This window comes from Leptodactylus fuscus, chromosome 4 (genome assembly GCF_031893055.1).
Source record: "Leptodactylus fuscus isolate aLepFus1 chromosome 4, aLepFus1.hap2, whole genome shotgun sequence".
NCBI classification, from domain to species: Eukaryota; Metazoa; Chordata; class Amphibia; order Anura; family Leptodactylidae; genus Leptodactylus; species Leptodactylus fuscus.
Window position 1 is genome coordinate 51,084,863 of NC_134268.1, and position 26,522 is coordinate 51,111,384.

The 26,522-nt window shown below is 42.8% G+C and overlaps 1 protein-coding gene across 1 annotated transcript in view; it reads right to left on the reverse strand.

The window, feature by feature from the left end:
- Window positions 1-15,164: 15,164 nt before the first annotated feature.
- The window catches only part of SLCO5A1 (solute carrier organic anion transporter family member 5A1), a 78,616-nt gene continuing 67,258 nt past the window's right edge, over window positions 15,165-26,522 (reverse strand). Inside the window, exons 8-10 of the mRNA XM_075270413.1 lie at window positions 23,720-23,961; window positions 21,856-21,920; window positions 15,165-16,314 (exon numbers count right to left, since the gene is read on the reverse strand). Coding sequence (XP_075126514.1) covers window positions 15,848-16,314; window positions 21,856-21,920; window positions 23,720-23,961 — 774 coding nt within the window. The 3' untranslated portion in view covers window positions 15,165-15,847. The remainder of the gene's footprint in view (window positions 16,315-21,855; window positions 21,921-23,719; window positions 23,962-26,522) is intronic.

Genomic DNA, 26,522 nt, shown 5'->3' on the forward strand with positions numbered 1-26,522 from the left:
AAGAAATTAAAAAATAAAAATCGGTGCTTTCAGGTAGAGAGTTGATTTAAAAAAAAAAAAAAAAAAAAAAAAAAAAAAATTCACGGTTTACCTCAAAATTTTCATTTTTGCCAGTTTTATAAAAATGTTTTTGGATTTCACATAAGACATAAAAATCTTCTTCATTGCAGTTGTAGTAGCGAATATTTTTAATTCTCTGAGCAGTCCTTACATGGTCTATGTAAATTTACTTAAAAAATTACTTGTTGGTGTGCAGGTCATCTACAAGATGACAGCACAAACATATTTATGGTGATGAAAGTACTATTTCTCCTTTTTGTAAATAGATTTCAGATTATAGGTTTTGTCTTTTTTTTTTTTTTTTTTATCATGTATAGTATCTGTTATACTTTTATAGAACAACTCGGGCTTCAGGAAAGTCACGAAGCAACATTTCTTCAAATAAAAAAAAATGTGCTTTAATTTTAAAAATTGAAACTTTAATTTGATTTTGTTTATTAAGTTAGTGCAGATTTGTGCAAATGTTTTTTTATCCTTTCGTTATTGGACAAGTCTTCTCTACCCAGTATTGGGGATTTTTTTTTTTTTTGACGATGACCTACAATGTCAGCCACAGACTGGGGCCATATAGGGAGTAATCGCAGCAGATTACCTGCCACAAACTCGCTGCTGATCTACTGGGATATACAGTTGCAGCATAGTAGATGAGAGTAAAAAAAATCTCATCCACATTCTGTCACTAAAACCTGAGGTATGTTAGTTACTGGTGCAGGTCTCATTTCTGAATTGTAAGGCTAAGTTCAGACTGAGTATTTTGGTCAGGATTTTGAGGCTGTATCCGCCTCAAAATCCTGACCAAAAATACGGCTCACATTGAAATCAATGGGAGCCGTTGATTCTTCAGGCAGTTTCGCCTCGCGATTCGGTCTGAAGAAACTCCCTCCTCCTGACTAGGCCCATTCATTGGGCCTAATCCGGAACGGAGTGCATGACTGGATGCTGGTGCAGTGCACTGGCTTTCAGTCACGGCTACCCAGTTTTTGGTCCGGAACTTGAGGCGGCCTCCACCTCAGATTCTGGACCAAAACACCCCGTGTGTACCAGGCGTAAGGGTTGAGAACTGCAGGAAGGGCAAAATCCCACCCTCATTGCAGGGAGTGTACAACACTGCGGCGTTTCTTCTACGTGAGGCTCCTCCATGCCTCCGCTGTTGCTTTATATAGCCTTTTTTGACTATGCAAATGAGCTATGCACTAGGAATGCATGAGAATGAGCAGTGTCAAGTGTGACAGAACCGGGGTCCAGGAGCGATTTAGGTATATAGCTTGGCACAGTCAATCAGATGGGGTAGAAGGGCTTACTTCTCAGGAGCAACAACAATGTCCCCATTGCTCTTAAGAGCTCAATTGCATGTTAACAAAAACAGCAACTTCCCAGCAACAGAGGCTCCAATATTTAACGTTGGGCCCTGGCCCCCAAGATGTATTCAAAGAAACGATCAAGGAATTCTGCAAATTGTGGATTTGCCCAAATTAATGCAAATTTTTATGGTGGTCTGCAAATTTCACCCTATTCACTATGACAACCTGCAGCATAATTTGACATGCTAGGGGTGTAAAAGCTCACCACATTGACTTCATTCATGCACCTTGCTGGTCATGTAGAATGCTGTTACTTTACCACACAAACATACCCTAAAGCTGGGGACACACACTATGGACACATTGCAAAATTCCAAGGAAATTCTGCAATTTTGTCTATATATGGATGAGATCTGCTTAATCTCATCAACAGAACTGCTAATATAGCTTGCAGTGGGATAGACCCTGGCATGTTTGTATCTGCTAGCCTGCGCAAACCCTGACTAAGGGCCCCAGCCTATGAATGTATTTTTCTTATAAAGTGCAGGAGTGGATTCATAAGGATTGGGAAATATTATGGAAGGCCATAGACTTCTTTCTGCTGGATTCACTGCTAGCTTTGGCTCAAGAAATATTGTCAAAAGCTGCATTGGAATTTTTCCAAAAACCTGTGAAATGACCCTAATGGACATGATGGCATGTTCACAGCTTTTGCACACATGTAAGCCAGTCTTTTTCTGGATGATGCACTGGCTAAATAGTCTTGCAGAATTGGATTCAGGGGTCCTTTTGATCTCAGTAGCATACTGTACTACTTTAATTTTATGGGGTGGGGGCAATGAATGACCTCTTTGATAAAAGTGTGAAAGATTCATGAAAGGTAAAGCAGCAAATAATTTATCACGTCACAAGCCATGAATAAGGAATGCCACCCATGAAACGCACAGTATGAATATTTCATCTTTATTACATTATATCAAGTATCGAAAGGTTTGTAAACAACATTTTCAGAAAGATTGAGCTAAACAAACCAGTTAGAAGTTTCCCAAAAATGATTTCAAGGTCATTGTAGAAATAAATATCAAGTAAAAACAAACCTAACTTAGGCAGACTCTTGTACTAGAAGTGAAATCTGTCCACACAAATACTCTTGTGCCATACCCAACGCGATGATAATACTTGTACGTCATCAATGAATAAGCGCCAACATATTCCCCAATGATCTACAATCACAATAATGGCAGATGTATGGGCCGATGTGCGCTTTCCTTGGATATAGCACCAACACACATTCATTCATTCCTAACTACAATATGTACCAGGGTCTGATTGCCAAATGCCTCGCGTTACGGCAAAACCGTATCCTCGGCAAACATTAGGTAAATCCTTTTCATTATGTACAATTTTGAAAAGATGTTCTGGAGAGATGTCCATTACGTAAAGGGGTTCTCCAGAACATGAAAAATTGGTGGTCTGCCATATGGCCCAACAAAATATTAAAATCCTGGTGAACCCCTTCTTAATTCTGTCATCTTTGTCTATCTTCGAGTGAGGGTGGGTTCACATCTGCGCCCTGTCCACTTTCTTGGGCACAAGACGGAAACCTGAAACCAGAGACCAGGGCGCAGATGTGAACCCGCCCTGATTGGTTTTCGTAGAGGTATTTCATTGGCAATGTCTGCTGTACTTCACAAAGTAGTAAAATATAGTAGTGGTGTTAAACTAATATCATCAGGGCTGGAAACTGACCCTAAATTCAGTAACCACCTCCAGTTTGATAGGTTTTCATACCAACTTTTTAACCTGGTTTATAACTTGTTGAAATTGAGATGAATACATAAAAACTATTAGGCAACATGTGACCGAAGTCAGAAAGAGGGTAAAAATGTAATGGGTCTCATTCCCATATAGTATGTCCACTGCCCGCTAACTCGGCACTTAGTTCTATCCCAGGACACGGCGTCTAACCTAAAGTGTCCTATTAGTTCTATATAACGTAGTAATTATGCAGATACATAACACAAATACATGAACATATGCTAAAAAAAAGAGAAGTATGTCATGACCGGGGCCTCTAAATGGAACCCAGTGGAAATGATAGAGGTAATAATACACAAAAACCTGTATGATAATAAAAAGTGTGTTTGAGAGAAGTTCTCATTTTAGAATAACTGTTTACAAATCGCATTAAGACATATGGACTTTATACATGGAGGAGGTGTCCGCACAGGAGGCTTCCCATTAGTCAGAGCAGGGAGACGCAGCAAAGAAGAACTTTTGCTTTGACGGACTTGGTGATATCAGGTATTCTATGCTCAGCCATTCATTCATTGGTGCTGTGCAATACTACATGCAGTACCAATACTACATTACTACGTCCAGTAGTGTGCAGGAGCCACAAGATAGTCCTAGTAGGCTAATTTTAGGCTTTATCCAGCCAAGGGTCTGGCCGATGAATTCCTGGTTTTAAAGGAGTTCTTATGTTCTTCTTCTGACATTTTGCCATAAAGTTTTTAAAGGGAATCCATAATGTCTAATAGGGCGATTGACCGATCTAGTTTTGTTGGAAAAGATATATAATTTGTATTTTATTCCTTTAAGGGCCCATTCACACTACGGATACGCTGACTGATTCTGAACATTAAACCACGTTCAGAATCAGCGCATATAAAGCAGATCCCATTCATTTCAATGGGAGCCGGCATACGAGCGCTCCCCATTGAAATGAATGGGCTGCTTTTTTTCTCTACGAGCGCTCCCATTGAAGTGAATGGGAAGCGCTCGCGTGTACGGCTCACTCGGCTCATGAATAAATGAATAAAATACAAGTTATATAGTATTGTTATAAAAGGTATATCAATCTGCTCTATAACATGCTGCCTGCAGATAGGGCTTCACGTACATAAGAGGTTCCCATATGACTCAGACATGTCAGGCCCTCTGCTGATGTCACAAATGATCTATCGCCATGCACGTACAGCCACATTTCCTTAACTTTCCGGAAAGTTGTGCAAGTTTTATTACTTGATTGATTTTAGGGAGTGTTTGTCCCATAAGCTTCCATTTATTTGGTGACTGCACATCTTTCTATAAAAGTCCATGCTGGAACCCATTTAATCTTATTATCAGTGGGGGTTTCCACTTCCCAGACCCCCACTGATGTGACCCTTCTGAAAGTCTGATTGACACATCATTAAAGTCTATTAAGGGAAAAACCCTTTTAGGTATTTTACTTCCAGATCACACAGTTTACGGTAATACTTCCTTATGACAAATGCATATTACTGTGTGAACCCAAGTCATCCGTGTGCCAGATGGGCTGTTTCTATATATACAGTCAGACTTTGTTGTATTGCACAATTTATTGTACTTGCTACATCGCACCAGCATATCATTTACTCTAAGTCTATAGGTGAGGATTTGGATACTTTCTCTTATGTAAGATATCATTAGATCTATATTTATGTATAATTTTTTAATAAAAAAAATCACTTGCAATTGCTTAATACTGGAACATGAGCAATACTACGGAATAATATACGCTATCTCCTAAATGTACGAATAATTCAAGGATACAATGACTTCCGTATAATCGATAAGTGAGTGCACTACATTTATTGTCATGCAACATTCCCAAGTCACCATGCTTGTTCTTACACTAGGATGTATAATAGTAATGTAAAGCATTCTGGGTATGTGCTAAACTACAGATTATTGCACACTGTCGCGTTTTCGTCAATCATAAGCAGCCATGTTAATATATATGATTAGGAGAAGTTAGGAGGGAAACCATATAACAGATCATTTTCGGTACAATGGGGAGTCTGTAAATTTTTATAAAAGAGCAATTTTATTCTATTGAAATGCAAAACGTATAGTTTAATACTGATTTACCCCGCCAGGAACAGCGCTACGGTTTCCTTTGTGTGAGGCCAGAGTTATCGGCAAATAACTGCTAATACTAGTCTACCTCAAGTGATATACCGCCATGTACTAGCCATGCAACCAACTGCGACTATGACTGAAACCGCTAAATATAGACCAAAGTAAAGGGAATACTGTATATTAAAATTCAAGAATTTTTTTTTCCCCCCAAAGAAACAGCACCTGGGAAGATGGTTGGCCAGACAGACCCTTTTAGGACCTTAGGAATAGTAATAAGATTCTGGAGGTGCACTCCCCACCTATACATTGTGGTATTAGTAGGTATAGTAATAGGTAGTAAGTAATAGTAACCCATAAAATTCTGGATGACTGTATATGAAAGTATCGGCTCCCACCATCAGGGTGCTGGGAAATGTTTTAACTGCTCCAATATTGTGGGTGAAACGCATAGAGGGAGGAGTGTGGACTCTATAAATCGCGTCTTTTCTCTGAGGGTTATGAAACTTCTCCCTTCCTACTCCATATTTATTATCTTTATGGACATTTAATGAATTCATGGATTTTAATGACTCTATGGAGTCTGAGGGATCCAAATGATGGCTAGTCGGGCCGCTAAAACAATGGTTACATATGGACACCGGCAGACCCCACTGACTATAATGAGGTGTGCGGTTTTCACACTGAAGGTGACTGAGAAAACTTCTCTCCGCCTGTTTTCAGTGGCTTCAATGATGGAGTCTCCGGTGCAGAGGTGAACCCAGCCTGAATGAGGTGTGTGAGCATCATAGATATCAACTACACAGGAGTTAGGCCCCCCGAACGGACTACCGAACGCATTGACATGCGGACAGAAAAGTAGTTCATGATCTACTTTTAATGTCCGCAATGACTCATGCAGAGACTGTGCGGAAAGCACACGAACCCCATTATAGTCTATGGGGTCCATGTGCTTTCATTGCACACCACTTGTCAATGTGTTCGGTAGTCTGTTCGGGGGGGAAGGTCCCCATGTAGATTATCCGAACGGATTACTGGCGCAGATGTGAACCAGGCCTTAGGCTATCTTGCATTGAGATATATACATGTATATGATAGCAGTAACTAATTTCCTTTAGAAAGCTCTGAGGAGCGGTCCCTGGTGTGTATGTCTCTAGGACTTTGTGGGGGCCGGGCTGATGATGGCTCTCTAGAAGGAATACTGTGACATTAACCCCGGAAAGCAATCATTTTAAGCATGAAGACTGAGGCGGGGGTCCCATGTAATGCAAATGCCACTGAAAAAAAAAGTGGCGTTTTACAGTCCTCCTGTGGATTTTCTGTGGAAAGCGCTGCAGGAAAAACTGTGATGCATTGCTGCTGCGTTTTTTTTTGTTTTTTTTTCAGCAATGCTTTTTATTTCTTTGCTGCAGCCGGCTATGTGGGGCCTTAGCCTGAAGGCTGAACCATGGCCTTTATTTTTTTTATTTACTACTTACTCACTACCTATACCTACTTATACCACACTTTACAGTGACTAATTTTTACAAAAGTGTAATTGATCCCATGTGAATTTACCCCATTTATACAGGATAAAAAAAAGTTTTGTTTTGTTTTTTAGACCAAAGCCAGGTATAGATAGAGCAGAAGGGAGAAGTATAAAGCCTCCTTTTATATTGTTTTCCAGCCACTCCAGGCTATAAAAAGCAGCTTTTTCGCAACGTGGGGCCTTCGCTTTAGACTGACTAAATATCAGACAATCCATAAATCTGCCCCCTTGTTTTTAACTGTTTAAAGCCAGCTACTTAACCCATTAAAAGAAAAAAGTCTTTAACCATTAAGTACTATCATGGTTTCTATCATAATGATATGTCTATGGTAGTGGTAATGTATGATAGACACCATGATAGTACTTAAGGGTTAATTCTACATATGTATTAAGACAATGATCTCCAATCTTTTGCCCTCCAGCAGTCATTGAGAGTCACAGGCTGGCACTTGTAGTTTTGCAAAAGCTTAGTCCTAGGTTAGAGACCATTGTACATCACCAAACTGAGCATGCTTAGGTAATCTTATCATGTATGTTCAGAATAAAGATTGTCTAGATTCTATATTACTAAAGTTATTTTTCCAACATGACGAGTATACCAAAAATCCATTCAAAGATGTGGATTTGCTGTCACGGGTGTTTTAGAGCAGGACAATGTGTTGGTGAGATAGCAGCCATGTGTGGTCACATGGAAACCATGATACCAGCGTGAACAGAGCCTAACCTGGCGACACTAGTCTGACCACAAAGACACAGAAATAAATTTGTGATTAAAAGCGAATTTTTACAATATTCGGACGATTTAATTAGAGATGAGCGAACACTAAAATGTTCGAGGTTCGAAATTCGATTCGAACAGCCGCTCACTGTTCGAGTGTTCGAATGGGTTTCGAACCCCATTATAGTCTATGGGGAACATAAACTCGTTAAGGGGGAAACCCAAATTCGTGTCTGGAGGGTCACCAAGTCCACTATGACACCCCAGGAAATGATACCAACACCCTGGAATGACACTGGGACAGCAGGGGAAGCATGTCTGGGGGCATAAAAGTCACTTTATTTCATGGAAATCCCTGTCAGTTTGCGATTTTCGCAAGCTAACTTTTCCCCATAGAAATGCATTGGCCAGTGCTGATTGGCCAGAGTACGGAACTCGACCAATCAGCGCTGGCTCTGCTGGAGGAGGCGGAGTCTAAGATAGCTCCACACCAGTCTCCATTCAGGTCCGACCTTAGACTCCGCCTCCTCCGGCAGAGCCAGCGCTGATTGGCCGAAGGCTGGCCAATGCATTCCTATGCGAATGCAGACTTAGCAGTGCTGAGTCAGTTTTGCTCAACTACACATCTGATGCACACTCGGCACTGCTACATCAGATGTAGCAATCTGATGTAGCAGAGCCGAGGGTGCACTAGAACCCCTGTGCAAACTCAGTTCACGCTAATAGAATGCATTGGCCAGCGCTGATTGGCCAATGCATTCTATTAGCCCGATGAAGTAGAGCTGAATGTGTGTGCTAAGCACACACATTCAGCACTGCTTCATCAAGCCAATACAATGCATTAGCCAGTGCTGATTGGCCAGAGTACGGAATTCGGCCAATCAGCGCTGGCCAATGCATTCTATTAGCCCGATGAAGTAGAGCTGAATGTGTGTGCTAAGCACACACATTCAGCACTGCTTCATCAAGCCAATACAATGCATTAGCCAGTGCTGATTGGCCAGAGTACGGAATTCGGCCAATCAGCGCTGGCTCTGCTGGAGGAGGCGGAGTCTAAGGTCGCTCCACACCAGTCTCCATTCAGGTCCGACCTTAGACTCCGCCTCCTCCGGCAGAGCCAGCGCTGATTGGCCGAAGGCTGGCCAATGCATTCCTATGCGAATGCAGACTTAGCAGTGCTGAGTCAGTTTTGCTCAACTACACATCTGATGCACACTCGGCACTGCTACATCAGATGTAGCAATCTGATGTAGCAGAGCCGAGGGTGCACTAGAACCCCTGTGCAAACTCAGTTCACGCTAATAGAATGCATTGGCCAGCGCTGATTGGCCAATGCATTCTATTAGCCCGATGAAGTAGAGCTGAATGTGTGTGCTAAGCACACACATTCAGCACTGCTTCATCAAGCCAATACAATGCATTAGCCAGTGCTGATTGGCCAGAGTACGGAATTCGGCCAATCAGCGCTGGCCAATGCATTCTATTAGCCCGATGAAGTAGAGCTGAATGTGTGTGCTAAGCACACACATTCAGCACTGCTTCATCAAGCCAATACAATGCATTAGCCAGTGCTGATTGGCCAGAGTACGGAATTCGGCCAATCAGCGCTGGCCAATGCATTCTATTAGCCCGATGAAGTAGAGCTGAATGTGTGTGCTAAGCACACACATTCAGCTCTACTTCATCGGGCTAATAGAATGCATTGGCCAGCGCTGATTGGCCAGAGTACGGAACTCGACCAATCAGCGCTGGCTCTGCTGGAGGAGGCGGAGTCTAAGGTCGGACCTGAATGGAGACTGGTGTGGAGCGATCTTAGACTCCGCCTCCTCCAGCAGAGCCAGCGCTGATTGGCCGAATTCCGTACTCTGGCCAATCAGCACTGGCTAATGCATTGTATTGGCGTGATGAAGCAGTGCTGAATGTGTGTGCTTAGCACACACATTCAGCTCTACTTCATCGGGCTAATAGAATGCATTGGCCAGCGCTGATTGGCCGAATTCCGTACTCTGGCCAATCAGTGCTGGCCAATGCATTCTATTAGCTTGATGAAGCAGAGTGTGCACAAGGGTTCAAGCGCACCCTCGGCTCTGATGTAGGAGAGCCGAGGGTGCACTTGAACCCTTGTGCACCCTCAGCTCTGCTACATCAGAGCCGAGGGTGCGCTTGAACCCTTGTGCACACTCTGCTTCATCAAGCTAATAGAATGCATTGGCCAGCGCTGATTGGCCAATGTATTCTATTAGCCTGATGAAGTAGAGCTGAATGTGTGTGCTAAGCACACACATTCAGCTCTACTTCATCGGGCTAATAGAATGCATTGGCCAGCGCTGATTGGCCAGAGTACGGAACTCGACCAATCAGCGCTGGCTCTGCTGGAGGAGGCGGAGTCTAAGATCGCTCCACACCAGTCTCCATTCAGGTCCGACCTTAGACTCCGCCTCCTCCAGCAGAGCCAGCGCTGATTGGCCGAATTCCGTACTCTGGCCAATCAGCACTGGCTAATGCATTGTATTGGCTTGATGAAGCAGTGCTGAATGTGTGTGCTTAGCACACACATTCAGCTCTACTTCATCGGGCTAATAGAATGCATTGGCCAATCAGCGCTGGCCAATGCATTCTATTAGCGTGAACTGAGTTTGCACAGGGGTTCTAGTGCACCCTCGGCTCTGCTACATCAGATTGCTACATCTGATGTAGCAGTGCCGAGTGTGCATCAGATGTGTAGTTGAGCAAAACTGACTCAGCACTGCTAAGTATGCATTCGCATAGGAATGCATTGGCCAGCCTTCGGCCAATCAGCGCTGGCTCTGCCGGAGGAGGCGGAGTCTAAGGTCGGACCTGAATGGAGACTGGTGTGGAGCGACCTTAGACTCCGCCTCCTCCAGCAGAGCCAGCGCTGATTGGCCGAATTCCGTACTCTGGCCAATCAGCACTGGCTAATGCATTGTATTGGCTTGATGAAGCAGTGCTGAATGTGTGTGCTTAGCACACACATTCAGCTCTACTTCATCGGGCTAATAGAATGCATTGGCCAATCAGCGCTGGCCAATGCATTCTATTAGCGTGAACTGAGTTTGCACAGGGGTTCTAGTGCACCCTCGGCTCTGCTACATCAGATTGCTACATCTGATGTAGCAGTGCCGAGTGTGCATCAGATGTGTAGTTGAGCAAAACTGACTCAGCACTGCTAAGTCTCTGCATTCGCATAGGAATGCATTGGCCAGCCTTCGGCCAATCAGCGCTGGCTCTGCCGGAGGAGGCGGAGTCTAAGGTCGGACCTGAATGGAGACTGGTGTGGAGCGATCTTAGACTCCGCCTCCTCCAGCAGAGCCAGCGCTGATTGGTCGAGTTCCGTACTCTGGCCAATCAGCGCTGGCCAATGCATTCTATTAGCCCGATGAAGTAGAGCTGAATGTGTGTGCTTAGCACACACATTCAGCTCTACTTCATCAGGCTAATAGAATACATTGGCCAATCAGCGCTGGCCAATGCATTCTATTAGCTTGATGAAGCAGAGTGTGCACAAGGGTTCAAGCGCACCCTCGGCTCTGATGTAGCAGAGCTGAGGGTGCACAAGGGTTCAAGTGCACCCTCGGCTCTCCTACATCAGAGCCGAGGGTGCGCTTGAACCCTTGTGCAGCCTCGGCTCTGCTACATCAGAGCCGAGGGTGCGCTTGAACCCTTGTGCACACTCTGCTTCATCAAGCTAATAGAATGCATTGGCCAGCACTGATTGGCCAGAGTACGGAATTCGGCCAATCAGCGCTGGCCAATGCATCCCTATGGGAAAAAGTTTATCTCACAAAAATCACAATTACACACCCGATAGAGCCCCAAAAAGTTATTTTTAATAACATTCCCCCCTAAATAAAGGTTATCCCTAGCTATCCCTGCCTGTACAGCTATCCCTGTCTCATAGTCACAAAGTTCACATTCTCATATGACCCGGATTTGAAATCCACTATTCGTCTAAAATGGAGGTCACCTGATTTCGGCAGCCAATGACTTTTTCCAATTTTTTTCAATGCCCCCAGTGTCGTAGTTCCTGTCCCACCTCCCCTGCGCTGTTATTGGTGCAAAAAAGGCGCCAGGGAAGGTGGGAGGGGAATCGAATTTTGGCGCACTTTACCACGTGGTGTTCGATTCGATTCGAACATGGCGAACACCCTGATATCCGATCGAACATGTGTTCGATAGAACACTGTTCGCTCATCTCTAGATTTAATAGCTTTAACTCTAGAGTTCATATTCGGTGCTGCATTGATACATGTCTAAAATATTTTTCTGATTCTTATATTACAATGGTTTACTCATTTAAAATTATAGATTAAAAAAAATCTCTTCCTATGACAGATTATCTCATTGTCACACTGACAGACATTAATAAGCTAATATATGTGTATTATTGGCTCCATCACGTAGGCACGGTACAGTTCAATGAACCAAAAATTTTATGACAATCAAAGTCTGGCTCAGTAGAACCATGTAGGGCTGGGATATGAAATCGGTCCAATTATAACTATCTACAGGTGCCCATACACCTTTAGGGGGGCATTCACATGGAGTAATGCGAAACTGATTCTGCCACAATAACTCGCGACAATCAGCGCTAATAAAAAAAAGACTCCCGTTGACTTCAATGGGTTCCATTTAACGCGCATAACACATAATCAATGGGAGGCTTTTTTATCAGCGCTGATTCTGCCGCGTTAACTCGCGGTAGAGTCAGCACCGCATTACTCCGTGTAAAAGCCCCCTTACAGCTCATGACCTGACGCTCTACAGCTGCTACTCTTGACCTACCCATAAGGGGGCATTCACACTATGTAACGCGGCGTTGATTCTGACACGTAAACTCATGTCAGAGTCGGTGCTGCAAAACAGAATCCCATTAACTTCACATTGAAATCAATGGTTAAAAAGCCTCCCATTGTTTTCAATGTGTTACGCCACTAAACGGAACCTATTGAAGTCAATGGGATTCTGTTTTGCAGCACTGATTCTGACACGAGTTTACGTGTCAGAATTAACACCGCATTACATCGTGTGAATGCTCCCTAATAGTTTTCTGTTTCAAATTCTTTTTCCATTTCCAAAATGTAAAAGATAAAAAAAAAGGATTGGTCATGATAAAATTCAACATGCCTGATCCTTCCATCCCCTACAATCCACTGTTGGAGTTAAGAGGCTCCAATACACATGTAGTTGGCCAGTCCTATTAAAATAAGCAGGTTCCGCCAACATAGCTCTTATGTGTATGGGAGTTTAATCATTGGTGGGGTCGGGGGTTGTAGATCTTCAGGTTATATCTACCAAATGTCGGCAGGTCACATTGTTTCCAGCTGAATCTGATCTAATGGTAATGCAGAGGTGCCATGTTCACTGAACTATTGGATGTCACTTACAGCTACGGGGCAGGAATTTTTATAATGACATGATGGAGACGCTGCATATTCTTATAGAAAGTCTTACATTATTCAGTATAAAACATTGTACATTGTTCATAGCTTAATAACTCAATAATTGATAAATATCCAGCCATACAAGAAAGTCCACACTAGAAGTTAAAGACATTACAGCTCACAAAGAACGGAAATCTCATACCTGTCCAACATAATACTAGTGGCTAATGCTGTAGTCAAGCTCTATAGTAAAACTACAGCGGGGTCAATATTAAGGGGCTTGTTTGCTACTAAAGGATACAGAAACAGCACATTTCTCTACGCATTTTTCAAGTGGAAACCACACGGACCCCATTATAGTCTATGGGGTCTGCGGGTTTCCTTAGGTAACTGCTTTTTTCTGCAGATTAGGTTTCCATTCGGAGGGTTCCCAAGAGAACTTCGCAAACCAAAACCCATGTGCAGATGTGAACTGGGCTTTAGTATTAGCACCTAATATGCTCATTAGACTCTCTATCAGTTGGGTGGTCCCCTATTGTCTCCTCCAGGACAGGACAGGACCGCCCATCTGACAGCAACGAACCTGATTAGCATATTGGATGCCAAAACTAACAGCGCTGATTTGTAAGGGGGGAGGGGGAGAAAAAATTCAAAGTGGCCCTGGAATCAGTGGAGTGGAGTCTACTGAAGGCTACTTAGATATGGTTGAGGTGGTGAACAGCACGCTCCGATAGAAATGAATGGAAGCACCTGTGACGCCAGCCGTCCGCCGGCAAAGTCAGCGTCACAGGTGCTTCCATTCATTTCTATGGGTGCGTGCTGTTCGGGTCGACTGATCCGAACAGTGTTCGCTCATCTCTAGTATTAATAACTTGACACCTGGGCGTTACCAGTTGGAGGCGTGTTACTGTAAAGGATGACACTGTCATGAGAAATGGTTACGCCCAGTTGTCAATATATACATAAATGAATGGGCATAATAATTTAGGAACGATATCATGCTGAGGACCTTGCGGCGGTACCAGCTTCATCATTGATTTTTTATGCATAGCACACTAGTCCACTCCACAAAATAGGGAGAGTAAACCAGTGTGAACAGAGTCCTAAACTCCTTGCCATTTTTATCATCACACATAGCAATTTCCATGAGATACAAAGTATCTTTCCCCATTGTCCAAGCTGATTAAAACATTATAAATTATCAACACATTCATAGAAATAAGCAATTTTCTACTAAAAAACCACAAAATAAACTCGCACATCTGACTACAAAACTGACCAAACCCAAAACAAATATTCTTTCTATGCACTGGAAAAAAAATCTGAAATAATTTCATAAAACTAGTTTCAAGTACTAACTAGGCTGATGAGAAGGTAATATGTACAAATGAATAACTCTGTGGTCTATGGTTAATGTATCAATGCCCATAGTTTGATATCACTGTGCTAGGTAGGTAGCTTTCGTATGGCTTGCATGTCTATGGGTCCTCGCGCTTTGCTTACTTTTCCGCCATGCTCCCAATGCAATTCTCTAGAAATTATTTGCATAGTTTCGGCTAATATAGTTGTGCTTTAAACATACCTCACAGTAAGGTGTATACGTAATAGATACAGTAACCTTTACAGATAGATTAACAGCACGCATTCGGGAAGAGATCTCCACCCAAAAGATGAAAACTCAATGGAAAGGTTCCCACATGACTCCCTCGCGGTCCTGGGATCCTTGCTGCCATCTAAGTTATGTGTTTTGAGTGGAGTCCTCCTCTAAGCAACCCAAGGGTCTTCTTCATTTCAAGAAGAGAACCCAGCCGATCATGTCAACCAGTGGCCCGAAAGAATCTTGTCGTTACATAACTACATGAGCGCCACATAGCAGGATGGACTATATATAGCGTATTTACTATTAGGTATATGCTCCCTGAACACAAATGAAGAATCACTCCGCAATGTTATAATACCAGGATGAAACAGCACACATAGAAATGCTCACCCTCACTTACATGCTGCTCTTCCATTTGTTCAGAGAAGTCAGTGCCTTCAAGAAGTTGGTCTTCAGGCTGAAAATGCCCTTAAACATAACGGCCTTTGAACTTGCCAATTTCTGCATTTTATGTATATTGCGATGTATTGACTCTCCCCACCAAACCAAACTTGTTTGGTTGAACTGATGGTACAAGTGTGCGAATGAATCGATTGCTGTCAACCAAACAAGTGACCTTTTAGATGGCTTTTGCATGGTCACCTTAGGCCTAAGGCACACAAGCAAATCAGGACCAGAAAATCAGTTTTTTATATCAGTCTAAATCCACAGAGAATACTGTGAATTCTGCATTATAGTTATCCAACATGACAGTCATTGCCTGTCACGTGACTAATGTCTGTACTATATACAGTACGGGACAGTGAAAAGCTGAAGATCACTACGATACGGGACATCCAGGTTGGGAAATTTATTCAATGTATGGATGGCATTTTCCGGTATGGATTCCCCAACCCTAGCTGTCCCAAACACTATTGGGTGGTTTGGACAGAACACCCATCGCCATCTTGGTTATGTTATGGTGGGAAACCAAGTACTTAAAGAGCAGTATAGTAGGATCCATTTTAATCTTTACAATGGGGCCCCATCTCTATTAGGTACCCCACTGCCTTATTCCTCAAAGCTGAGAATCTCTAGGTGTGCTGCTTCACACTGAACCATTCATTCTTCATTATTCCTTTAAGAAAATCTGTGACGGAAATGAAACCTAAGGACCTGGAGCAAAGATAGATCACTAAGGATTAAAAAAAATCTCCATATATAGAGTGGAGAGGGTAAAACAGCAGTTGAGGTAACCAGCCCTCAATAACCCTGTAGCTGAAGATTAAAATGTGATTTATTTCTTACGCACGCAGTTCGGTAAAAGGCACGTGTTGCACGAGGCGCCATATTGAATTTTGCCAACAGTGACTTTGATTATCCTGTTTTCGTATCAGCTCGGGTCTCTTCTTGAGAATTCTCAAAGGATGAATTTATTGCTTCCAGGAAAGGCCCAGGGTAGGTTTGTGCTAAATGTTGGATTCCTTTGTCCATATTACTGTCTTCATTCGTTTCCTCCTTGGCGCCAAAGGCAGGACAGGATCTGGTTCGTGCATAATTTGGCTCTGCTCTAGCACTGCCGACCATCTCGCTGACTGTGCTTATTGGGGACGCCCGCCACCTTCGTCTTTGCATCTGATCTTCTTTGTGTTTAATGGAATACCAAGCCAAAAATATAAAAATGAATCCTAAGAATTTCAGACCAGCCGCCAGTCCAAAATAAACAAAACGAAATGATGTCACGTTGTATTCCCAGCAGGAACCTTGTACGCCACAGTCTTGTTGCCAAAGCATGCAAGTAGTATCAATAACAGCCCCAAAGTAGATTGGTGTAGGAATGTAAGCTGCAACAACAAAGAAAACATCAGAACAGTCAGAAATCTGGGTCTTTCTCACAATAAATGACTTGCTACATCCATGTGTACTGCCAATATAATGACGGGGATATGTATCGCTGCTGGCAGGGTCATATAAAGCTGTATACTACACTGAATTCATGTGATAAGCTATGTCGTTGCAATATATCCAATAATGAATCTTTGCCCATGACTACATCGATTATTTTTGATTGAATGCCAGCTTTCTTGGCGGGTCTAGGTACATAAAGGGTCAATGCCAACACCTTTGTTGGTCGTGTGTATTGAAGTGGTCCGTGCCAGGATCACTGGTGGTTCACACTGTCAGCAATTTGTGGATTGTAAAATAAAAGGATTATGGAACTTTATCTGGCGAGTGCTGTGCCTTATATCTGGACCTCTATTCCTATCTTGTGGATCTGGATTTGGGTCTGATTCTGGTCTTCTGATGTATTTATTGGTGGTTTTAGGCAGGAAAGGGAGTATCTGTAGTGGTCGAAAGCAGGGAAAGGGTAATGTAAGTTGTGGCAGAGAAGGGGTTAATGCTAGTATCCTAGGTAGCCTAGGGTAGGAAATTTGCCAATATCAGCATCCATTGTGGTCTATGGTAGAAAAGGGTTTTTTTAAAAAAAATTTTTAGGGTTTCCAGGGATTTTTAGATTCTGAGACTAGGTGTTCTGGGCAAGGGTATACGTGATTATCCTTGATGGTCTAAGTCTTCTTGGGGGTTAATGTGAACATCCAAGTAAGGGATCAGCATTCCTGGTAGTTTAGGGTGAGGAAGGAGTCCGTGTCATCATCCCTAGTTGTCTAGTGTGAGCTTTGTGTAGGGTCTATAGTGGCTATAACTGTGACTAGGCCCAGAAGCCGGGGGGCCCCGCAGGTCACTAAGGCTGATTAAACCTCTTGGATCTTTTTTCTGATTCCCTTTGCTGGCTGGAAGTCTGTGCATTGTAAATGTATTACCTATACCCTCTGGTACTCTCTCCAGAAAGAAGAAAATTAACCCTTTGATTCCAAAAAAAATAGTTGATCAGTAGTAAATAGTGAAGGAAGAATACTGTGGGGGCGACTGTGACACAAAATGGAGCAAAATTTCTATGTAGGGGGGGGGGGGGGGGCACAGAACAGGGAAGGGAATGATGGGTATATTGTGTACACTTGTGAACAAGTCTTTACAGTGGTCTGGGCGCATACAGAGAAGGAAAGGGAACTGTCTGCTGCTAAAATGGGACATAGCTGATGATTGTGAATAGTACAGGGGGCCAAGCTGAACTTTTGCACCAGGACCTGTGATCCTTTAACCCTCGATCACATCTGCGTTGGTATTCCTTTTGGGGGGAGTCCGCTTGGGGAGCCCCCTGAATGCAATACCAAACGCATTTGCAATTGGCGTGCAATGAAAGCACCTGGATCCCCATAGACTATAATGGGGTTCGTGTGCTTTCACTGCACACCACTTGCAAATGTGTTTGGTATTCCATTCTGGGGGGAAACTCTATCTGAGACTAACAAAGGGACAGGAAGGTTTTCAGACTGTGACTGACCGCCAAAGAGAGCCAATAGAGACAGAGAAATCAGACTCATGAACGTAACAAATGTGGGAAGTGCACACGGCTGGGGTCAGAATGAATGGCGTTGTGGAAACTGAATTATTATACTGGTATACATCTGTATGATTGGGATTATCTAGACTTTGTATGCAGTGGTCACACAGACGCAGTGTCACAGGGGAGGTCTGCTGTCCCCCACCTCTTATACTTTATGATCTAATTGCCGGGTCATAAAAGTAACTACAGGGCTGTCATGGTGTGAATAACAGACGTAGTCTCCTAAAACCTGACACATCTGCCACAAGGCTCATGCACATGGCTGCTGCACAGAAGTTTATAAGCTGTACCTTCTTGTGCCTCCAATTTTTATACAGAGACATACAGAATTTTTATATTTTATATATATATATATATATATATATATATATATATAATTTGTATTTTTATACAAATACTGTAAACAATTGTGACCTATTCCATGAAATTCTGTATGTACAGAGATTTTCTCCCCTATGGCTCCACTGGATACACAAAGTCCAGCGGAGATGCTTCTTGTTAAATCAACAGCCTAACAGCACCCCCTAGTGGACAAAACCTCAAAACGTCACAATTAGCATGTTTGAAGTTGAATGTATTTTCTTGCTTTGTCACAACTTTGCGGTGATGTTACTGTATGAGGCCTCGTATTATACCAGATATAACACATGGTATGTTAGTAACTCCATAACAAATATTCCTATAACTTTTTATTGTGTCCACATTAAACAAAGGATACAGATTTACTGCACAAATTGTGGATTATATTGAAGATTTCTATATAATTGGTGTTTTGTTACCAATATGTAACAACAACGACAAAATTCTCAACAAAAGCAGTTCTATAAGTCGGAGAGAGGTAAAAATACCACAACATGTGAAAATTCCCCATATTTTAGGAAGCCTTTCTTTTATTTAATTCATGAGAAAGAAGGAATAACCTGTTATAATGTTAGGGTTTACATTGCATCATTTCAGTTATGGTCTTACCATTAGACTTCGACCATGACACATACTTTCTCCCAGTTCAGCTCCATGACCGCACACCTATGGTCAGCGACAGCAGCAAAGTAGCCTGAACAGACTACACCCACACGACTGTATTAAGTCTACTGTATGTGAATGGGGGCTATTCACTAGACCAATTTTTGACAGTCTGTTTTATAAAGGTCATGTTCTATTTCGCGCTATTCCACAGATCCCTTAATACTCAAATATATAAAGGATCCATGAAAATGGTTGCTCACTGGGTGCAAAATGACCGTGAAAAACGTACATGTGAGTCTAGGTTAAATACATTGCCATGGATAACATTTTTTAAGAAGATTAAGCCTGGAAGTGAAAAAAAACAAACCCCCCCCCCGCACACACACAAAAAAAAAACCCCAAAAAAACAAAACAAAGCATACTCACCTGTTCCCAGTGCTCCGCTACCTCCCAGCATGGTCTGGTACCGCTGCTCCGTTTTTTTTTATTCAGGTGGATGTACCTGGCACAAATCTCATGATAACTGAGGCCAATCAGCAGCCTCAGGAAGGGAGCCAGGAACGTCACAGAAACCAAGGACTTCGGCCACAAGAAAACATCAGAGCAGCAGGACTGGACCGCGCTGGGCTGCACCAGAGCACCAGGGACAAGTAAGTTTCTTTAAAAAATGTTTCCACCTTATCTTGGACAACCTCGTTATCAGATATCTGAAGCATACTGCTGTTCTGTCCCTATCTCATGCTTAAAGGACTTGTACCGTTAGATGTCCAATCAGGGGGGGCCCAATCGCCATGTCCCCCAGTATTCAGAGGTAATGCCTCCTTGTGAACGAGGTACCAGTGTGCTTCTAAGACCAACACTCAATTCACTGCTATGGGGCTGGGGGACTGTTGCAGATTGCAGCACCATAGAAGGTATGGAGCAACGGTCACACAAGTACACAGGTGCTCCAATCACAATGAGACTGTAGGGGGACTTCGGGTCCTATGCTCTTGATCACTGGGGTACCTGACAATTGGGCCCCCAGAGATGGGAAACTTATCCCCTATGCGCGGGACAAGTGGCAATAATGGCACTACAAAGTTAAGGTTATGTTTAAAGATGGCAGACAAAATAGCTCTGGGATTTTTTGTGCCTCCCTTTCTTTGGAGGGATGTATAGGACAATCTAAGGTATTCTATAATATAGAAGTTCTCAGAATACACTCAATGATATACAATAATGTAATATATATTGTAAGTCTGACAGCAATTGATAATAAATTCTGTGTAGTAAAGATCTGGTTCTCATAGCAGTGGAGCCCGAATGTACATGCACCTGTGCTCTGGCCTCTGCGGGGTCACAAAAAGTCCCTCTGCTTCATTTGAGGAATACAGTAATATAGAAGATGCATGTATTTGCAGGGCCCAGTCAGATATTGTGTAAGGGCCCAGCTTCATGCTGCACCTTATCCTATGTTTGGTAACTTCTGTCAGTACAGAACCCCTCCAATGTTCTGTGATATTGCTGGAAATCACTTAAAGGGGTTGTCTAGTTTCAGACAAATGTTATTGTTTGTATAATGAAAAGTTACAATTTTCCAATACACTTTCTGTATCAATTCCTCACGATTTTCTAGATCTCTGCTTGCTGTCCTTCATTCTGCTTATTGACAGTGGGTAAAAATCAGTCCGAGGTCATGTGATGGACACACAGGCGCACAGCTCGTTACCAGGCAGATGTCTGATTACTGTGCTGTGACTGTAATGAGCTGTGCACCTGTGTGTATATCACATGACCATGGACTGTTCATTACATGCCCATGGACTCTATATCACATGACCATGGACTTTATATCACATGTCTCTCAGTATTTGTTTGAAATTGGACAACCCCTTTAATGCACTGACTTCTATATACTATTAGTAAACCTTCCAACTTCAGGAATGCACATTGCAGTACCATCAGCCTAATGAACACTTAGTGGTAGTCTATACTGACCAGCCATGAACGTTCTAGAGCCTATTGCCATGATGCAAGCATCACTAAGTCACCGGTATAAAGAGTTATGGGTATTTATGGGGCTGTCCAGTCATGTACACGACCACGTGTGCATCAGTTTGGGGCCGATTTTATCACGCAATGCAGTCAGATGACATTAGGGGTACATTCCATGATACATTCACATGTATGGGGCTTCTGGATCCATTCTGTTTCAATAACATGGAGCAGAATAGGACCTGCTCTATAATCATCCGTGTTATCAGAACTGAATAGATCCGGAAGTCCCTATAGATGTGAATGTATCATGGAATGTACATCTAATGTCATCCAACTGCGTTCCGTGATAAACTCGGTCTTCATTTCAGATACGCACATGGTGGTGTGCGAGGACCCATAGAATGCTATAAAATGATATAAGTAGTAAGACTCGCTTTACCAATGCCCTTCTGGCCTGCAGCAATGACGTTCCATCATAGGCATGTGACCACTGCAGCCAATCACTAGCCGAAGCCAAAACCTGAGTGGCCAATGACTGACTGCAGCAGTCACGTGTCCAAGGCAAGAAAGTATATAGAGACTGGTGGAGGAGTCCGAATGAAAGCAGCAGTGGACAGGTAAAGGTTTTTTGTTTTTTTTTAATTTATAGCTGGACAAACCCCTTAATGGAAAACTGGTTTTTAACTCTTTTTCTTTATATTTCTGTCAATCTGCCACAAGGTTTAGGGCACCAAACCTACCTACAAGTCAGCTGGTGTAGTTAAAGGGCCCACACAGTAATCTCAGTGCCACCTGTCCCTCCGTTAATGGTCAACAGAGATGAGTCCCATACTTCATGCATATACAATCTGCATATAGAAGCAGAGGACAGTACACACTGCTTCCTCCATGAGCTGCATCATCCATGACCTTGTTAGTATACATTTTTTTTTTCAGCTTTAGCTATATGTTTTATACCACCTTTTATACTTACCGAGAGTTCTCAATAAAACAAACTGCATTCCTAATGCAAACGGCCTTTCTCCTTCATCTACTGACCTGCAAAACAAAATATGAAGGTAGGAGATGAGACCTTACTATTTCATCCCCTACAATCGAAATTACAGGACATTTACCAAAAATATATGTACTAGGTGTCATGATTCCTCAGATTTACCAAACACACTGCCACCTTCTTCCATAGGTTGTGTCTGGTACTGCAGCTCCAGGTAAGAGGCGGAGCACTCCATGTACTATGTACTGTTATGGAACTGAAGCTGTATATGGTCGTTGGTAAATATATAAGTCTTAAAAAGTGGCTTAAGTTACTTTTTTATCGTGAACAACAGACTTCTGGCTGAAGCTACAGACGCTAAAAGTCTGTGATATTTAGTGGAGTTCATTCTGGGACGTGGGTGACAAAACAAATGATGCAGAAGGGTAACGTAATGTGTTTGCAGGCTATGTGACTTGTATCATGTGTCACTGAATGTGAGGGTCCGTATGTGCCTCTGAAGCTACAATCACAAATGTCAGATTTCGGGCATTTTATCCTTTGCGCGTTCACGCTCGGACTGGCCAATTAATAATTGACGTTAATCCTAAGGGATGGGACAGAGTGCAGTTCTCATACTATTCTACAGTAATACATGAAAAATCTCAGGATTTGCTCCAATGTAGTATTCCATAAAGACATTGTGTATGGGATTTAATATATCAATGTCTTTACAACTTTTCTTTGTGTAAATATATTGCAATATATAGAACCACTTTCTTCTGACCTGACATATACAAGTGTGTTTGAAAAAAATGGCCTTTTCCCTGGAGTCGGGTCTAACAAGTCCCACCGGGTGTTGTTTTCTCCAATGACAGACTGAACAATCGTCAGCCTGTCCTGATGATGAATCTGTCCATGAAGGGCTAAGGAAAAGACTGCCGCTAAGGAAGTAAGGCTAAAACATTAGGCCTCATTTATCAAAACCTCAGTATGCCCAATTCTCCAGCTAACTACACCAAAATGGCTGTCGGACATGTGCAGTCCCGCTCGGACCAGTGCGGTACTGCACATGCCTGAGATTTGAACTGGTACAGCGCAATCGGAGAAAAGAGAGCAGCACAGTATGCAGAGAGGAGGACGACAGACTGAGCACAAGCATTGGAGGGGCGCTATGAAAGGTATGACGCAGGAGGTGCTCGGAGGCCCTAGGGAACGCCCAGGGTGCTCCGTGGGATCATTTGCATAAAGAAATTAACCGGATTACAAAGAAACGGCAGGGATAATATAAAAAAATAAAGGTAGTAGTAGAATAGCCTTTTTAAAGGGTATTCAATCCTGTGTTTATCTAAAAACCACTTTCACCAATGACAGAGTCCCTTTAAAGAGGACCCTTCATGTCCTCAGGCACATGCGGTTTTATATACCACTAGAAAGCCATCACAGCTGTGCCACCTCCTGACAGTACTGTCTATAGCCCTGTACTGTCAGGGGGGAATTCCTTTCTGCTCAGCGATGATGCTAAGCAGTGAAGAACGCCCCCCAGTACTAGTCTATGGACGAATATAGTGGGTGGGGGTCATTCCTCACAGCTTAGCGTCACCACTAGGAAGTAAGGAACTCCCCCTCTGACAGTACAGGGCTATGGACAGTGCTGTCAGGGGTGGGCATTGCTCACAGCCCAGCTAGACTGTCAGGAACACCCTTCTGACAGTGGACAGACATTGGTAACGCCACCAATATCACCAGCCCTGGGGCACATAATGGGAAATCTGACAGTGCAATGTGCAATAAAATCACAAAGTGTGAACACAGTCAGATGGCCGGTCTGGAAACATTAGGCTAAACACCGTCTCCTTCTTACCTTAGAGTCACTATGATAGCCGAGGGTTGTGCACATGCTGTTATGAGAGTAACAATGAATAGGAATATCAGGAATGGAATGAGTGTGTTGCAGGTTCGATCACATTTTCCTGATACAGCATAGCCATTTTCATGCAGATATGTCTTAACAATGACCACTCGGAGTTGGCTGCGTTGGCCGACTGTGGGCGTAGTGATAACCTGCCGACTCTGGACACAGGCACATTCAGTGTAATTTTTCACCTACAATAGAAGCACAAATACATCATTATTTCTATATGTCCTATATAGACCATTATAAACGTGATAACTGAAGTGAAGTCATCAGCTGAAATCTGATGTAAAAGATGACGAATCAGACAAAGACAATGAGCCACCTACAACAGACCCTCATAACAATTCCTTGTCAGAAAATGCCAAGATCACTGTAAAAACAGCACTTCAACAATTTTTGCTTCAGGTGCCTGAGATTTACGACTTTTTATGCCACAAAACTGCTGTAAATGTGTAATAATACAGCCCCAGTGTGCCTATAGGTATATAATAAGCACCAAAGGGACTATGTTTGCCACCATTGACAATCCATAGGCTCTTATACATTTGGGACAGTGGGTGTCACATACGGTATAATATTGCACAATGTGACTATTAAAGGGATTTTACAATTCAAAGACACATCCTCAGAATGGGGCATAAATGTCAGATCACTGGGGGTCCAACTGCTGGGACAGCCAGTAATAAAGAGAGCGAGTGCCGAAAGTTCCCCATGTCTCCACCATGTGAATGAGGTGCCAGTGCGCATGATTGACCAGCTCCACAATGGAAACACCAGAAGCCCCATAGATTTGGTTAGGGCGCCAGTTATGGAACGCACTTGTGTTTCATTCACAAGCAAGAGGCCCCTATTCTTCTGATTGCTGGGGGTCCCATCTGTCAGACCCCTAGCAATCTGACACTTATCCCCAATTTAATGCATAAGGAGAAATGTCTTTAATTATAAAGCCCCTTTAACATAGGCTTCAGACTTGAGATATTCCATATTATACAACCATTACAATACTTTTCTAACATACGGTAGATTCTACACCAGAGGCAGCAACAAATAAATAGGCGGTTGTTCTGTTGAGACAGTCCTGTAGTCCCGCCGCAGCCCAATGGGTATAAAACTTCATTTTTACCATAAACATTGTGCAGACATTGCTCGGCCATTATGGCTGCCATTACCTTCACAGACTCTAAACACAAACCCCATGCTACATCATTGTACGTGACCCCTATTACATATCTCTGATTCGATTTGGTTCCATGGCTGACAATTACAATTATATTAAAGTTCTACAGACGATTTTAATCCATGTAATCTTCTATCTGCTCCCTGTAGCAACCAGAGCCAGACTAACTATGGATCCATTATTTAGATATGTGTTCTGACACAGTATAATTCAGTAATCAGACACATAACTAAAATAAGTCAAGCGGAACAAGTACATTTCTCATAAGCCCGCAGCACGACCTTCAGACATAGGGAGACACAATAACTCGGTGGCTCACAGGCTGCTCAAGTTGCCTTGGCTCAGATCGGAGAGACTGGAATGCCAGCATGCCATAAATTTGTATCCTGCACACAGAGATCACATCTCACTTTGGAGACTGATATATCATCTGGACAGGCCTACGTCCCAAAACCGCTTTCAGGACACGCATAGTTCCCGTTACAGATTTGACAGTTTCTACTATGTAAATAGAGTTGTAACTTGAAGCTCTAGGGCCCAAATGCAAAATCTGTACTGGGACCCCAACCTACATTGTGCCATTTAAAATAGTGGTATATTTTATGTGGCAGAGGGACCTTTACGGCCCCCTCAGGTTCCAGTAGCAACTGCTACTGCTGAAACCCCTATAGATCTATGCCCCTGAATGTGCAACAGTATAATGTTTGCTGTGCTGCTACTGCCTATCCATTCCCTAACTAGAACGTGAGACACTGGATTCTTATGGGCTCTGTCACATTCCTAGCAGTATAGTTTTGTGATTTTTATAAGCTTAACGGCACAGTGGGTGGCCTCTTCGGCTTATGGCCCACCTTGGGTGGTTGTTGATATATTTTGGTTTTTTAACAATTACACTTTGTTTATATTAAAAGGGTTTTCTGATCTTTAAACTGATTTGCAAACTGCTTAGATACAGTGATGTATCACTGAGCAATGTACTGTCTATAGCTGAGATGCCTCTGTGAATCTATCTCACATGCAGTCACATGAACATGTTCCTGGTGTTTAATACCTGCTTGCGTGAAGTTCTATAATCTGAATACATTCTACAGTCTCATTCCTCCCTATAAAATGGGATTTTGCTTGAAGGATCCTGTTTCACATGCTGGGTAGCAGGCAATGCAGGAAACATAAACCTGTATTACATCCATGTAATTTTTCTAGCACAATTTCCCAGTGTTTGGGAACAACTATCTTAAAGGGATTTTCCATGGATAATATAAATAACTAAAATACTACAATAATAAAAATCACTTTAGAATTATTCATTATTCTCCCAGGTTCATAGTCTCATCCCATTACACTCCTGCAGAGGTTCTGGTTCCTCTGCAGTGACGACGTACCCAACCTCCTGCATGTGACCACTGATAGGTTGCAATGACCAAGTGGGAAGGGGGGTGAAACACATCATCCCTGGAGTGCCGGTACAGGAGACTGGTACCAGGGATCAGGAAACTGCAGACAGCACTCAAGTCAAGTGTACCTTATTTTTTTAATTATAATTTTGTTCCAAAGGCCCAAAATTAATAATAA